Source organism: Zophobas morio, unplaced genomic scaffold, assembly GCF_036711695.1.
Source record: "Zophobas morio isolate AGI-343-1 ecotype UQ-CSIRO unplaced genomic scaffold, CSIRO_AGI_Zmor_V1 ptg000005l, whole genome shotgun sequence".
NCBI classification, from domain to species: Eukaryota; Metazoa; Arthropoda; class Insecta; order Coleoptera; family Tenebrionidae; genus Zophobas; species Zophobas morio.
Window position 1 is genome coordinate 12,629,777 of NW_026972110.1, and position 16,777 is coordinate 12,646,553.

A 16,777-nucleotide genomic window follows, 5' to 3' on the forward strand; every position below is an offset into this window, starting at 1 on the left:
CTTGACTGTGGTAGTCACTATCGAAAAGTATTTTTCAATTCAAATCTACTCGAAAATTTTGTTCTGTACTGTATAATAAATTTCGTGTTTCTGTACTACGGAATCAGTCATCTATTTGAAAAGTAGTTCGTAAAATTAGAATCTTTAAAAAACAAGTTTTCTTTATTTCCCCAGAAACCTGAAGCGATCAATGATATAAAGTCGTATATACATTTTGCAGTTTGAAATTTTTTTTTGTACATATTAAAATTTTAATTATACCAATCAATACAAGTGAAATAATCGATTTAAACTAAAATAATTATATATTGTAAAAATAAATTTAAGAAAAGAATGTGTGATTTTGTTTTATATTATTAAAGTCTTGTTCAGACGCTATACTGACTAATGTTTATTATGTTTATTATGATTTTTTTTCGATCGCACAGTATATATGACATCTACGGACCTAGGTGGTTACTTAAAAAAATTAATTTCATGGCTTACCTGACCACTTTTTCCATCATATTACTATTAAACCACTATTCACATCTCACCTCAAAATAAGGAACGAAATTCAATCTAATTATATAAAGATTACTTTTGTGTTCACTTTAAAAAGCTCGTTTGCCCTCTTGATTTATAAATTTATAAACAGCACGTTATATCACTATGATTTTACAGTCACTCAGTGCTTTCCCACACGCCAGTGCGGTAAAATAGCACGGATTTTTTTTAGTTTTGTAGAAATGTTAGTTACACTCGTAAGTTTCTTTTCCGCAGAACATTTGACAAATAAAGAAAATTAATATTTGTAAAATGACAGTGACAATTATTTTGACGTTTATCATTCATTTAAAAACGTGTTGACGCAACACGCAACGCCTCCTACAAAATTGTTCAAAGCAGCTTACTTAATACCGAGTTACAATAATTATTATTGCTCGAAGTTGTAGGATTAGTATAAAGTAAAAATATGTCGAGTAAAAAATGTAATACATTACTTAGGGGTCGGTTTTATTAAATCACTCCGCTTCGCGTTGGAAATTAAAACATCACCTGTAAAAAGCAACCTGCCACACTCATAATGTAAATAACTGTTACGTTACATTTAAAATAAAAGCATTTTAATGCTGTAGGAGTGTGGATATATTAACGAGTTAGCCTACATTAACATACAAAATTTTATTTAAGAATTAAGAATTTCCTTAATATTTTAATAGAAATATTATGTAACAAGTTTTATAAACGTCTCATGAGTATATCTAACCACGAGTGGAGCGAGTGTTTAAAAACGAGTGTCTAGAGAAGCTTTTTTTAATTCGGAAACGGGAATCGTTTGCCTTAGTTACAACCAGTGGCGGCTCGTGAAGTTTTCTTCAGAGGAGGCTCAAATTTGAAAAGCACTACTTTTTATATCTTTTATTATCTGAATAATTTTTTTCGTCATGCCCACGAAAAGAACACTCTTGCGTTGACAGATGAATTATATTGCATCGATTAGTCTTTTCAAAATTGCCCAATTTTCACCAACTTTCTCGTAATAGTTCTCCCTTTTATGAGCCGAATCTAAATTATTGGCAATATTTTGCTTACCAAGCATTTCTAATTTAATCGAAGAAAATATGTGTTCCTGTGATTTTTCATGCCTTTCTATAGCTCGTGACAAATTTTGTAAATTATTATAGCCTGTTTTACCCCAAGCGGAAGATTTATCAATTTATCACTTATAAATAATACACAATTCCAGCAGTATAATTTGTTTCTTAAAACCGAAGCCGTTAACTATTTAGTTTTATTATAATTATTTTCATGAAATGCTCTGTTTTGTTTCTGATTGTAACTGTCAATACCATTAATGGGAGTGATGGTGTTGGTCTTCCCTTTTATACCCTTACCTACGTAAAGCCTAAACACCACCACCACTGAACAGGGAGCTCGCGAAACCACCTCAATGTTTTTCCTACTTACACCCGATTGCTCCAACTAATAAGAAAGAGATAAAGTTATCTGTACGACTTGATCTGAAAAGAGATGAACAGCCGGAGGCTAGCGGCTTGGAGCGGCAGTCCCATCAACGTTTTAGCCAATGCAATACCCACTGACGGTACGTCAAGGTTACGGTCTCATTATTCAATGCATCGTCGTTCGGAAGCTAGCGGCTAGCAAGCCTCTGCCGCTGAAACCAAACGCGGAGTGGTGTGAATGTGAATTATGATTGTGAGGGCGCAAATATAAATTTTTCCGACATTTTAACCTGATATATGATGAAAGTAAATGAAATCCAAGAAAATATTCTGAAAAATAACAAATCTCTACAAAAATATATATTCTTTCATCTAAAAAAATTAGAGGAAGCTCAGCTCCAAAAAATAGAGGAGGCTCAGCCTCCCCTGCCTCCTCTGAGAAGCCGCCACTGGTTACAACTTAGCTTTCCAGTGGAGTGCCTATGAAAATGTCTTCGTTAACACGTATTAAACAACACCGTTTTTTCAAAGCTAGTTCGATTTCTTATTGTTTTTAGCCAGTCCGTGTCTAAAAAACACGAAAATTGCCGAACGCACTTAAGAGGTGTCTAATGATTCCGAACGCATCTTCGACCTATGTTTAATGAGTCTAATGATTATGAAACTATGATTAAAACGTTGTTTAGGGCCGTACGTTCGGTAAATACGGTTCTGATACGGGAGTAGAAAAAATTAATTAGATTAATGAAAAAGGTTTCAATTATTATGTTAAAAAATGAAAGTGAAATTTATTCCACTGCTGTAAACAAACTGGTATAGATAAATGTCACTAAGGTATTTTTCCATACACTTTGAGTTGAACCAACAAAATTTGCAAAAGAAATCTTAAGATGTAATATTTTATGGTTTACATTTTAACAGAAAACGAATATCGAGTTTTATATTAAGAATTAATTATTGTAATAATTTAATCACTACAAATGACGACCTTAGAACCCTTTAACTATTATTAAATAGTTGTGTCCTTAACAAAATTTGAAACAACATCTTAAGGACATTCATTTAGAGAACAAAATGTGCTGCATTTATTACACAACTATTATTTAATACATAACAAACCATTTCCTCGATTTTGACTCATTGTTGTACTTCTGACATACGACGTGTGTTATGGACTATTTTCGGATATTCTGTATATTCACATTCCATAGGCATCTCAGTGTATTCAGAAATAGAGTCTCATGCAGTCATGTAAGAACAACAAAAATTGGTAGAAGTTAATTTCGACAGAACTTCGCTCGCTCTACAGTCCAACAAATCCTTCTTGCAATGATTTTGAGATGTTTTATTTATGATAACCTCTATAGATAAAAAATATAGATAGTAAAATAACAGTGTATGTAAAAAAAGGCCCATGTAAGTTATAAAAGCTTGGGTAAAAAATCAATGCGGATTCATAAACCACAAGTACAAGAATATGTTATTTTATAAAAATTAACTCACTTTTAATGGAAAAAAAAATTAAGAAGACCTTATTAAATTGTTGGTATGGACGATTACACATTTTGGTTACCGTTTTACTACCTACACGATACTCCTTAAATACATAATAAAAATCGAGACAGACGACAGACAGACAGAAGAAAACAGAATACCACTTTTTTCCTACTTTACGGGTCATGAAACGTCGAGAATACATGAAAGTATCCAGTCTCCCGGAAGTAAAACTGAAATTGAATAATTAAAACAAATTTTTTAGAAAAAATGTGCCTACATAAATAATGCAGAAAATGATTTATTACGCTTTTTAATTATTTATACATAAACTTTTCAAGATTTTAATTATAAGATTTAGTGTTTCATTAAACGTTATGCGAAGTCATAATAACAATCATCCACGATTAAACAAGGAATTGAAAATTATGAATTTCCATGACATCTACTTAAAAAAGAATCTATTAATTTAAAAGTCAACTGTCACTGTGAATAGTATCTCGGAAGTGCAGAGACTTGAAAGCACGCGAAACACGAAATAAATAATTTTCTAGAACATCCCAACAGTAATACTTCTTTGCCAAAGTATTTTACCAACCCTATTTTAAACCATTCTAGCAGAAAGTCTATCATTAAATTTATTGCAGCACCATTGCCATTTAAAAATAAGCTCAAACTTGTGACTTCAAAAATCGGATAATTTTTTAACTACTTTACTTATTGTATCAATCAAACGAACACTTAATATATATGTAACTGAAATGTGAAGTTAAATTTTTATGAATTTCTAGGAAAAGTTTTATTCGCAGTGGTAGCTGTTATAAAATATTTGAACTAATTTGTCTTAAGTATGACAACACCGAAACTAAAATTCTAATGCTAAATAGACGACAATTTTATATCTGTCCATAGCACCACATCTTATGTCTGACACTTTCTCTAGAACTGTTAAATATCGCAATTTACAACTCTAATAACAGTTATTATAATCTTCCCAGATGTTAAGTCATACATAATCATAATCGGAATAACAAAAAATATTATGTAGATATTTCCATAAATCTGCATACTTTAATCATTTCTTAGCCCCGTTAAATTAACTCTTTGCGTTCCCGTTTGTTTATGAAGATATTATTCCTTTTTTTTACATTTGATAAATCATTCAACTAGTCGTGAAACGAAATAAGAACTCGTCCTCGAAACAAAACAAAGAAATCTGCTGTTTTAATTGTGTTTTTTCGTACATAAAATCCTTGTTTTTTTGCCAAATTAATCCCAGTGAGAAACGCTCCTCTTATAGCACCACCGTTAATAACCTTCCTTTTATCACTCAGGTATCAACGGATTGATCTGAGTCTGTAGAACTCGAAGTTCTTGTAACTATATTTTATTTCTTATCAAACATTTAATCTGTTATCGAGAATCCGTATTTTGAATTTTTATACTAGCTACCTGTTCCTCTCGTTAGCATATCCTTTGCACAGACACAGGCATAATAATGAGGGCTATAAATTTACAGAAAGAAATGTTTTAATTTATCGTAATAAAATTACATGACAACAAATTGCTAATAGATGCACACAACTGAATGAAAGGAGGAAAAAAACTTGCTTGAGGATTCATTACTATGCCGCTTTTATAATTCTGGTCATTAGTTATGTTCATGAATTATTTTTTACTTTCGACAGGAAATTCATGGTACTTAAGAGAGAACAAAATAATATTATTAGTATCACACTTCTTTGATATGATATTGGGATTTTTCGACTAATACATTACAAAAACGTCTTTTTAAGTTTAAGAACGCAATCAGCGTTTGTACTAAACAACAAATTTTCACTAATAAAGGTTGTGAAAATTGTTTCCTTTTGATAATATCAGATCTAGAAAAAGGGATCAACACGACAGTTAGGCCAGTTTGATAAAAATCAAAGTTGACAAGATCATCAACTTATTATTAGTAGTCGCTACAGGCAATTATTGTCAATTTAATGAAACAAGTTTTTGTGAGGACGGTATACTTTGACAGGATTTTAACTGGAAAATTATTTATTGAACGAGCCTTGTCACTTGTATGAAACAAGCTCTAGATGATAGGATGCTAAATTAAAAAGGATCCGAGTAGCACAAGGAATAGAACATCTGGCTAAAAGCTGCATTATGAGTGTCCTCTGAAACCTCAAAACATAGAATCTGTTGAAATCCCCATATCGAAAAATTCTATTCACCTCAATTCATTATGTATTACACTTCCTTATTGAGAAAACTAAAAATGAATGAATTCGTTGAATACCAAATATTACGAAACGCACTCCCCTATGACCCAGTTCCAAACAAAGCTAATTGCAATAAAATTAACATAATGTGCCAGTTTACACAAGAAAAATTGTGCAACTCACCGCCCACCCAATCAATAAATAATTCATTTCGGTCCTGTGTCCGCCAGGTAAACGACATCTATATCAAAACAATTAATCGTGATTTGTTTTGCAGGAGTGGTGAAGACAGTGGCGTGCGTGACATCTGGAGCCACGTGGGTGCACGAAACACGTGGGCTTTTACCAGTTCTTCAGATCACGACCATCTACCAGACATCTCCATATCAGGTAAGATCTGCATAGCTACCGATTTCCCGTCTTCGAATAAGCAAACTTCGATTGTGTTGAAACAATAACGAGATATTTGCATGCTTCTAGGTGCTTTCTTACCTGATATAGACATGATATAACGTAACGGGAATGCAGAAGAGACAATGTTTGTGCTCGCTCTTGACAGATGTCGTAAATCTTTTCGGATTTTTCCGAAATCTTAAACACTGTCAAATTGCAGGCGCCTTTGTGTTGAAGCTTTTACGGTAGGCAATTTTAAATTTATTTGGTTATCAGTTACCTACCAGTTTGCTTTTCCCACAAAATCTACAGTCTCGGTACATACTCATAAACCTAATTTGCATATTCATGGGACAAATTTGCACTTTACTTTAATAAATGCATCGACTTTTATACTTGTCGATGACTTATGCAAAAGTTCACCTTTCCAATGTAATTATATGTTGAAGGGAATTTCTTGCAGGAGCGTTGGTGTTTGTAGATCAAAATCACTCCATTCCATGACAAAACGAAATTAAACTATATTAGGCGAATTTGAAAGACACAAACAAGAAATTTGCCAACTGCAAATAGTGTCTCGGAAAAACGCCACATGCTAATACCGCGCTGTTACCTTGAATCTTCCTTAAAATATTGACTCTGAAAAAACAACTACTGTAACGCTAATTTACATAGGTAGTCTGGCAGAAGACAAATATAGCTCTAAAGTTAATTTAATTTTATCAGTATGATATAAATACTGTAATTAACTCAAAGTCAAAGTTAAATTTACGCAATGGTGAAGGAACCTGTTAGGCTGGTTTCAATCCATTAATAATTTTTGAGCCATTTCTGCCTGAACTTTTTCAACCTTGAAGCAGAGCGAAACGAATCCCGTATAGAATTATCGCATATTTGGAACATTTAACTGAATTTGGCACCTAGGTAAACTTATCAAAACTCAAAAAGAAATCTAATATTTAAAGAATTATTATTTTCTGTGTCAGACTACTAATTTTCTATATTTTTGGAAAGTATGGGCACAAAACGTTTTGTTATTATAAAGAACGACCCACTTTCTGTGCATCTGATCTGTGCAAGTTTTATTTCTGTAGTTTTTATGATACCTGCACTATAGCCACATTTAAAATGTGGTTAAACCACATGTTCTTTTAAATGACTTGCTTGAAGGTTTTATAACGTAAATTATTATTAAGCATCTTTTAAGGTAAATTGAATCCACAAAGTGGAACGCAGTAATCTCTGGTTATCTGATATCCTGTAATCAAGAAAAGAATTGTAAAGTTGTTTACACAAAATTTCCCTTGTTTTTAAAGCCCCATTACGTCGCATTCAAGTGAAATTTATGGTACGATGACGCCAACAATTTTTTGGAGAGGGCGGGAAAATAGATTCTAAATAATGTACATTTAAAACTTAATGTCAACTCAAGTGCAAGTTACAAATGTTTAAATTTATTTTTTTTTGACATGTTTCGGTTTACACATCTAAACCATTTTAAGATTTTAAAGTATGACTCTCAACTCTCAATATTTGAACAGTTTCTGTCACATTTTTAAACTTGAAAGCTGTTTAAATCCCATTAAATTTAAATATTTAAAACCACATTAGTCCTGTAGTTTCGGAAATTATTTGTCCAATAAACGTAACACACACCGCCATAGTTTTTTTTATAATCCCTAAATAAATTTGAATGAAATACAAATGGTTTGTGACTCGATCTAGGAAATAAATGAGAGAATAATAGAGGCTGATTACTAAACTTAATTATATTTAGTCAACAATGATTTGAATTAAGCCTGTGTTCTTCTTCATGAAGTCTTTACAGTTTTTCCTATTCTTTACTACACTTGGCGCACTCTTCCAGTCACCACCCGCGCCTTTAATCACATTTGACATTATTTCAACCCACATTTTCCTCGATCTTCCTCTTCCACTCTTTTTAACTTTAGTTTCCCACACTTATTTTGCTATTCATTCACTTGGCATTTGTATCATACGACCCTCCATTCAAGCTGTTTTCTTTAGATTTTCTTTTCTAGCGATTCCATTCCTAATAGTTCTCTTAAGTATTCCCCCAGAAACTAACGATTCTCAAGTGTATGCATTTTAGAGAAAGTTGAAAAAAAGTAGAAAAACTTAATTAACAGACGAAAAAACTTTGATTCACTGCTTGAGAACTTATTCATAAAGCTAGTCAAAGCTACAGAAGAAATAATCTTCCTTAAATTTTCAAAGAAACCAAATACAGCCAACAATAGTTATCAAACCATTGCACAAGAGTTCGTGATATGATTGACACACCAACTGTTACTAATAATACTTCTATAAGATCAAATCCAAACTCCCTTTTCTTCAGCTCATTTCTGTTCTTGAAATACGCAAGATTATCTTGTCACTTTGTAATTAAAATTCCACAGGAATCTATGAAATACCGTGATAGCTAGTCATGGAACATTTCCTGAAGACCTAAAAGATCTTTAGTAGTACCTATCAAAAACTCATTTGACAGTGAAATATTTTCTGAAGAACTAAAAATATTAATTTAGAGATTATCCGTTTGCTCTTCACTTTTTATTGAAATTATGTTATATTATAGCGTATATGTTTTTCAAAAACCAAAAACACATAATATGGAAGCCCACGCTGCTGTTGGTACAGTATATTCAAGACAGCTAACCAAACTGTATAGAATAAAATTAGACATAAAATACCTGAACACAAGTGTCAAAGAAGGAATTATTCCAAAATTCGCCAGATTCAAACTGCCCCAAACCATGCCAACGAATGAGCAAACAAGAATCAGAAAGAAATAAATCAGAAGATCATTGACCAACATATTCACAAGAAATTCAAGATAAGTAGAAAGAAGATAGAAACACTAGAAATAACCCTCAAAAAAACACACAATGAAAATTGGAATAACAAAAAAATAGAGTTAGATAGAGAAGCGAAATATAAAACGATGGAAAAAGTAACCAAAATAAAACAGGAAATTACATCAACTCAAAAAAGAAAAAAACTAAATCCTCAAATACACCGAAGTGGACACAAGTTCTACCCTAGAGTAAAAAATCTTACCAACATTCAATTTAATCAATAATAACAACAAGAACAACATTGTCAAATTATCCTTAGATCTTGACTCATAAACAACAAGCAAGCTTAATAAGAACCTATGCACAGCAGTACTAAACAAGGAGTTAAAGAAGAAACATAGAAAAACTAAAGAACTGCAAATTTTAGACAACATCAGAAAGAAATTACAAGAAAATAACCTCATGATAGTCAAAGCAGATAAAAGACAAACTATCACCATAACAGTGGCGGCTCGTCAGATGAGGCAAGTGAGGCGACGCCTCACAGCATATATCTTAAGAACAGATTGACTTAATTTATAATTAAAAATGAGTTTTCAATACATTTTTAGTTACAAAAATATGTTGAAATGGGAAATCTGTACATGATTTTTTATTTTTTATGCTTTCTGCTGACATTTTCCGTTGAATACCGTACGATTTATGCCCCTAGTTCTTTAACTGAAGCGGCCAGAACGTCGGTTCACTTGAACCAGCGCAGCCCAATCACAGACACGGATTTCCATCGCTCAGCTCCTATACTCCTATACATGCGTTCGCTCGGAACTGAGGCGATATCTTCGGTGCTTCTCGGCCAATTTCGGCGTACTCATTAAACCATTTTTCCACTTATTTTACAGAACGGTAGGGTTGCGGGGTGCGTGGGTAATTAGCATGAACGTGAATAAAAACCCACGTGTTGGTGTTTTGTGTTATTGTCTCTTTCATAGGTACAGGTGAGTGAAAAATAAATCCCGAGCACGATATCGTCATGTTGCTTCTTGAAACGCCGTTTTCACGCCGAACCGAGCTAGAACGTCGACAAATTTTGCTAAATATCGAGCAGTCAAAACAGTTAATTCATTTAACTTCCATTAATGAGCGACAGAATCGTCAGTACTCCAAGTCTTTTAAATCAACTTGGTACCTACGAAACATATAAATGGCTCTGCCGTAATATTTACACATCCCGGGATATAACGATTTAAAGAATTTCATCCGTGCAAAGTTACATGAAAGTTCCAAAGTACACATTAAAAATTTCATGGGCTTAAAACATTTAGAAAAGAACACAACAACTATTTCCGAATCCCTCCAAGAAAGTGCTACTTTCAACAAAATTTTGACTTGTAAAAACATTGTTGATTCAATGTGTTATGGGTGTTATTACTATTATTATTATTATTATTATTATTAGGACCTACCACTGACCCGGGAATGACCGGTATTCAGGCAAGACTTCTATCATTACTAACTAGTAAGACCAAGTAATATCACTATTATTGTCAAACTTCTATCATCGCCTCACCACATCAGACAGTCACGAGCCGCCACTGCACCATAATGACAAAAAGCATGGACATCGATAAAGTGGAAACTTTCATGACAAAACAACGCTTCAAGAAGATAAAAAACAACCCACCAAATAGTTACACGACAAAAATCAAAAACGTCATCAATAAATGCAAAGCCACGGTAAAAGAACTAAATGGAAGCAAATTTTTCGTCCCAATGAACCCGAGAATGCCAAAACTTTTTGGATCTTTGGTTCGTCCAATAGTCTCAAGCATTGATTGCCTAGCCTACAATCTGAGCAAATGGATAAATGGCATACTGAGAAACGTAATAAAAATCAAACCTAAGCATGGCATAAACAACAGAGAAGAATTGCTCAACAATTATTTAAAAGACTTCAAACTAAAAGATGAGAGCAAGCTTGTATCATTCGACGTCACAAACCTACGAGTATATGTATAATAACCAAATCCCAATTGAAGAAACTCTAAAATTGCTTGAAAAAGAACTTTTCCCCCTAGCTGCAGTCTTAGCGGACATATTCAAGAATAACTTCTAACAGAACATCTTACAAACCACAAAAGCAGAAACAAATCAGTTTTTGGTTTAGGTACGTCGATATAATCACGGAATGGAACAATACAGACGATCAACTATTAAAATTCCAGCAACAACTGAACAACATCCATCCAAATATCAAGTTCACTACAGAAATAGAAGAACAGAAGAAAATTAATTTCCTTAATCTCACACTAGAAAGAAATAACAGACAAATAGAGTTCAAAATCTAGAGGAAGAGCACACACAGAGACACAGTGATCCACAAAAGTTCAAATCATCTACCATCACAAAAATCAGCAGCATTTCATGCTTTCATCGATAGATTAACTAAAGTCCTTATAAAGGAAGAAGAAATAAGATCAAGGAACACACAACCAAAACAAAATATTCAGCGTTTCATAACCATATCATCGAACAAAATCACGATATTGACCTGGAGAACACAAAATTGATCCACATTGAAAATAAAGGGATAAAACTCAACCTCCTAGAAGCCTTGGAAATCTATTAGTCCAAAAATAAAAAAGAAAAACTACTTAACGAACAAGAAGATTTGAAATTCGCAGCAATTTTCAAACTCCTCGTCTAATGTAATCATTCAAAAATAACTAACTAAGATCTAGGGTTTTCTATATACAACCAATAATTTAACAACATAAAAACATTGTACACGGAAAAACATCTAACGACAGTAAAATCCACCTAAAAGTAGTTAAGTTAGGAACACACAAATTATACTGGCGATAGGTTAATTTAACATGTTTTAACTTATGATTGTTGAGTTTGATTTGCTTGTTCAGAATAGCGCTGAAGAAGGCTGAAAGGTAGACCGAAACATGTAGGCTATAATATAACATAATTTCAATAAAAAGTGAAGAGCAAGCGGATTCCCTCTAAATTAATTGAGAATAACCTTCACGCCAAAAACCAAAAACACATACTAAAATTGATAGTACCGGTTGACAAGAAAAACAATACACACAAAATGAAGAATTATAGACCGATATCTTTACTATGTGTCGAAAAAGTATAATGCATAAGATTAAATGTCGAATGAAATTTGAACAATTCTCAAAGATCAGTTCGACTTTATAAAGGACAGGTGTATTGAAGATGGATGCATTTAAATTTTTAAATAATTAATAGTTTACTTTGACCTAACACATTTGGTACAGTTGACGATAACATTGTTAGGTAGAAATCTAGAACTCTAATAGAGTCAAAGAGATTCTTTGCAGTGGATAAAATCTTATTTAACTGGTCAGAATAACCCCACACTGGAGAGTGCCAAAATAATGGCTTACAATTAAATACATGTTGAATCCCATATTTCGTGCTGTATACGAATATGAGTAACAAAATAATAATAAAGAAATTTGGTAGATGCTGTAAAAAGGAAAACGTAACCTAAAATTAAATATTTCAAAAATTTCTCTACTGGTGTTCATAGCAGCAAAGATTCAGAATTAATGGTACTCCACGTGTACAAAAATCTGAGAATAGGTATTAAACAAATTAGTAAATTTTGCTACATTTAAAGTTCGTCTAAAAACAATCTTAAGCAATTTTTCATTGTACTCAAGCATAATTATGAATGGCAATTGATATTTAACTGTATATTAATATTATTGTTATTGTATCTTTTATTAAATAAACGCGTTGGGATATTTCTTGTTCTTTCAGCATACTATACTTTTTTTTCCATTTCCTTCACCTTCTTTTTTAGATTTTTTTATTTTTCATAATGTTCCTGTTCCTTTGGTGATAAATATCTGTGAGATATCTTCTTCTTCAATTGATTTCTTGTTTATCACATACTTTCTGTGCTGCTGGACTTTCTAAACACTTTCCACATTATTTCTAGATTTTCTGATGTTAAATTCAGTTTAAATTTTCTGATGGTTTTTTTGGCTTCTTCGTGATATTGTTCTTGTTTTTCTATTTCGATTAATAATAATAATAATACTTTATTGCCCAACAGAATAATCCAATGACAAGACAATATAGAATGCAAAGCGCAACATAAAGAAAAATAATATTAAATACATAATAATATACAACACTACATACAATATGCAGTGTAGTGTAGTGCTCTCTTATGTTAAGTCCTAAATGTATAGGTATATAACTAAAAAATAATTAAGTAAGTGATATTAATGCTTTACCGTTCTTACGAATTTTGGTAAATTCAGTATAATGAAACTGAAACTTGGTTTTTTTAAATTGACGATGATACATATTCTTTAGTTCAATTTGTCGTTTAAGTTCTGCGGAGTACCTTTTGGGAAAGCAATGTCGTCTATGTTTCAGTTTAGGTATATGTTTATCAAATAATTGTAAAATAGTTCACATAATTAGTTGACATCTTGAGTTTCATGTCTTTATGCGAACGCCGCCCGGCCGCCGTCACCAATGATGAGTCACCCATCATCGCCACTCATACTAGAAAAGCCTCGATGAACCCTTAGGTGTCGTACCGGGGCGGCGTATGGGTTTATTTCGTAACAGTATGTTAGAGTTTTTACGTCACAAAAACTGATCAGGTTGGAGATGGATTATTATTGAAGGTTGCAAACAAATAGCTAGAATTACTGATGTCTCCTTCGAGGTGCATTAACCACAATAATCAACAATCACACACCACCAAGTTCACCTTGACTTACGACAAAAATCAAAATTAATCAACGCAAATTTTCCAATAAAAATTGAGAAAAACGAGAGAGCACCGCACTGCACCTTAGTACACCTTGAGTCGGTTAAATTTAAGTGTAACGTCTTTTGTCTGTTTAATGTTATTAATCTGAAAGTTTTAGTGCTTCTTCGCTTTTATTTATTTTTCAACAACCATCTTTACTTTAACTTGTAGGGTTTGCCAAAAAAAAAAATGAAATTCACAAAATCAATTGTTTTATTTTTCGAAGAAGCTGTGTTTGTTGGACTGTATTTCAGGGGTAAAGAAAGTTCTGTGTAAATAACCTTAGACCATTTTTTTTCAAATTAAACACACTTGCTATGTAGTTTTTTTTATATAACATTTTACATAATCATTAATTAATTCGAACAAATAATCATATACCATCTACACGCCAAACTTTTTTGTGTTTATTATTATAATAATATATTATTTTAGTTTGTAAAAAATATTCATTAATCACTTGTGGAGATAGTTCCATTTTTTAGGTCATTTTTGCATGCCTTTCAACATGAATGCTAAATAAAACCTCAAACACAATTATGAAAGATTGTGAAGTTAAAATTAATAGCTTCAAGTTAAATTTATCACGAAATGAAATTATTAAAAAAAAAATATGAACATAATTAATAGTAGTTAAAAATTCGATTCAGAAAACACTGATGTAGAATTTGCTTGCAGACAACAACACAGTGTAAATTTTAACTAAATTATTTGCTTTCGAGTTGACAAAAGTACATTACATAAATAATTATCACCTGCATTCTAAAAGTATTGACTTAATAAAAACTAAATTTGTGACAGTTTGTTCAGTAATTTACAATCATATGTTGTCTGCAAATATATGCTTTTATTACTTTCAGAGAACTGCAAAGGTTAAAAAGGGAATAGAAACCAATTAAATTGCCATTTGTCACGTCTAGAAATAAGTATTAATAACTTAATAATTTAGCCTTAACCTTAAGTATACTTATTAATAATTATTATAGGCAAAAAAAGAATTGTTATTTCATTACGCAACGCATTATGTGTGATTTATAAAATAGGCTAATTTTAAATTTGGCATTATCACTCGAGGCTATTTAATTCTCTTGATTTCAGTCTGAGATAAATTGTATCGCTTCACTTAATATAAATTAAAAATGTACGTCTTAACACACTGCATATGAACTAAATTTCACTGCCAATAGCATTGACATAATAGAACACCCACAGCAATTTATAGTCTACTCTTAATTAAAGCGCTTTATGTAAACTATCTATTCCCAGTAAGTCACCCGATTTATTTATTACGCAGCAATAACACGATAAATTCAAGACTCGAAGATTTATGAAATGAGGTAACAATTATTTTAATTGACACAATATATTTTACGAGAACGGGGATTAGAAGACTTATCAGACAACAAATTTGAAACGGAAAACATTAAAGTTTATAAATCACAGAATCGTGCTGTTAAAAATAAAGATCAAGCACACCAAACATAGAAACTCATTCTGAAAACTCATTAACCACACTTCTACAATTACCTGTTGTGCTATTACTGCTACCCACAAGCTTCACCTGGTCTCACCAACGCAATCCTACAACTAATAATCTTACAACATTGTTTTTTACCTGATTGCAAGCAGGTGCATTGGAGAAACTAATTGTTGCATTCTACTTTACTCAATTATTATAGGTTTTTTTTTAATTTTACCTTGTACCGATGCGAGATGTAATTTGTGTTTTGTATATCTTTTGCGTCAGGTATGTATTTTGACGCCAACATCCGGTTATTGGGTTTTTTCTAATACAAGCAATGATATTATCAGATAATTAAATATTGAGCAGGCACTCCTTTGACTCTTAATAAAAACCATGGTTTAGCGATCCTCCGACATTTCATGAATGCTGATGAAAATTACGATAAAATAAAGGAGTAAAAAGAATATCGGCTTTTAATACAGTATGGATCTTTAATTTAAAGTTTCATTTAATTTATGTAAGGACCACCTAGTAGAGAAAAAGTAAATATTCATCTTATGCTGGTGAAGCAATTAAGTTAATACATAGGTACACACTGATGCCTTTGGATCAAAAATAACGTTTGGAGAATAATTCTTAATAAAAAATCATTAGAATGTTAAATTTTATCATTAGTTTCAGCTGACCTATAGATATGAGCAACGTCAGTTTATCTTCAACAATTTGTTATACCAAAACAATTAGTTTTCCGACATCAGATCCAATTATCAACTTCTGTCAAGAATGCTCTCAAATCCTTTACCGTAAAAACACCGTGTCTAGAATTTCAAGATTTATTGTTCTAATTTCTCTCGATAAAAAAATTGGTGATATTCAGCCGAGGGTACGATTAGGTCAGCTATCTTTGCGTATAATATGTCTTAGTTCAGTGTTCCATATGGTCTAACGTTTATTTCTTTCCAAGTCAAGTAAAAACTGTTCCATCTTTATTTTCAAAAACAAAACGAAAAAGTTCGGGAGTTTCTCTAGTGAAAGTTGCGCCACTATCGTGAAAAGGTCCCTTAATATCATAAACCTACCCTTTTTTTTTAAACACTTTCAAAGTAAAAGTGATTATTTCTTTATAATATCAAGAAAAATTAGAAGAGCATGTTATGAGTACATGATATAACCATAAGTCCTCAATACATTGTAATTATATAAGTGAATAATTGTGAAGTAGAATTAAGTGATAATTGTGAATAATCAATATTTATTAATCCAATAATAAATAATAATCAAGTGTAATAATAAGAATTGTGAATAAAATAAAAGTTCTTTTTAAAAACAAGTTTATAAAACCAATAAACTTAATTGGCGCAATCGTACGGATCGTTCGAGACCGATTCTGAAAAAAGAACAATTTCAACCGCGAAAACTTCGGACAAGCAAAATTGTTGGCTAACTCCGCCTCTCGAGGACGAGATACCTGTCGACAAAGATGTCACAGAAGGAATCTTTGACCCCCAAAAATTCGACACAGCCGAAATACCAACCTCATACGTGACAGTCAAGGACGAAAAAGCAACGACCACCATAATCAACCTAACCGATCAAGAATTGACCTCCAAAATATTCAAACCTCTAGAAATCAA

General features: G+C 32.1%; 2 protein-coding genes across 3 annotated transcripts in view; one reads left to right on the forward strand and one right to left on the reverse strand.

Annotated features, from left to right (window-relative positions):
• LOC135122766 (uncharacterized protein DDB_G0290685-like) overlaps positions 1 to 16,777 on the reverse strand; it is a 252,442-nt gene that overhangs the window by 209,189 nt on the left and 26,476 nt on the right. The window lies entirely within an intron of this gene.
• The window catches only part of LOC135122762 (breast cancer anti-estrogen resistance protein 3 homolog), a 125,480-nt gene that overhangs the window by 955 nt on the left and 107,748 nt on the right, over positions 1 to 16,777 (forward strand). Inside the window, exon 2 of the mRNA XM_064047171.1 lies at positions 5,934 to 6,046. Coding sequence (XP_063903241.1) covers positions 5,934 to 6,046 — 113 coding nt within the window. The remainder of the gene's footprint in view (positions 1 to 5,933; positions 6,047 to 16,777) is intronic.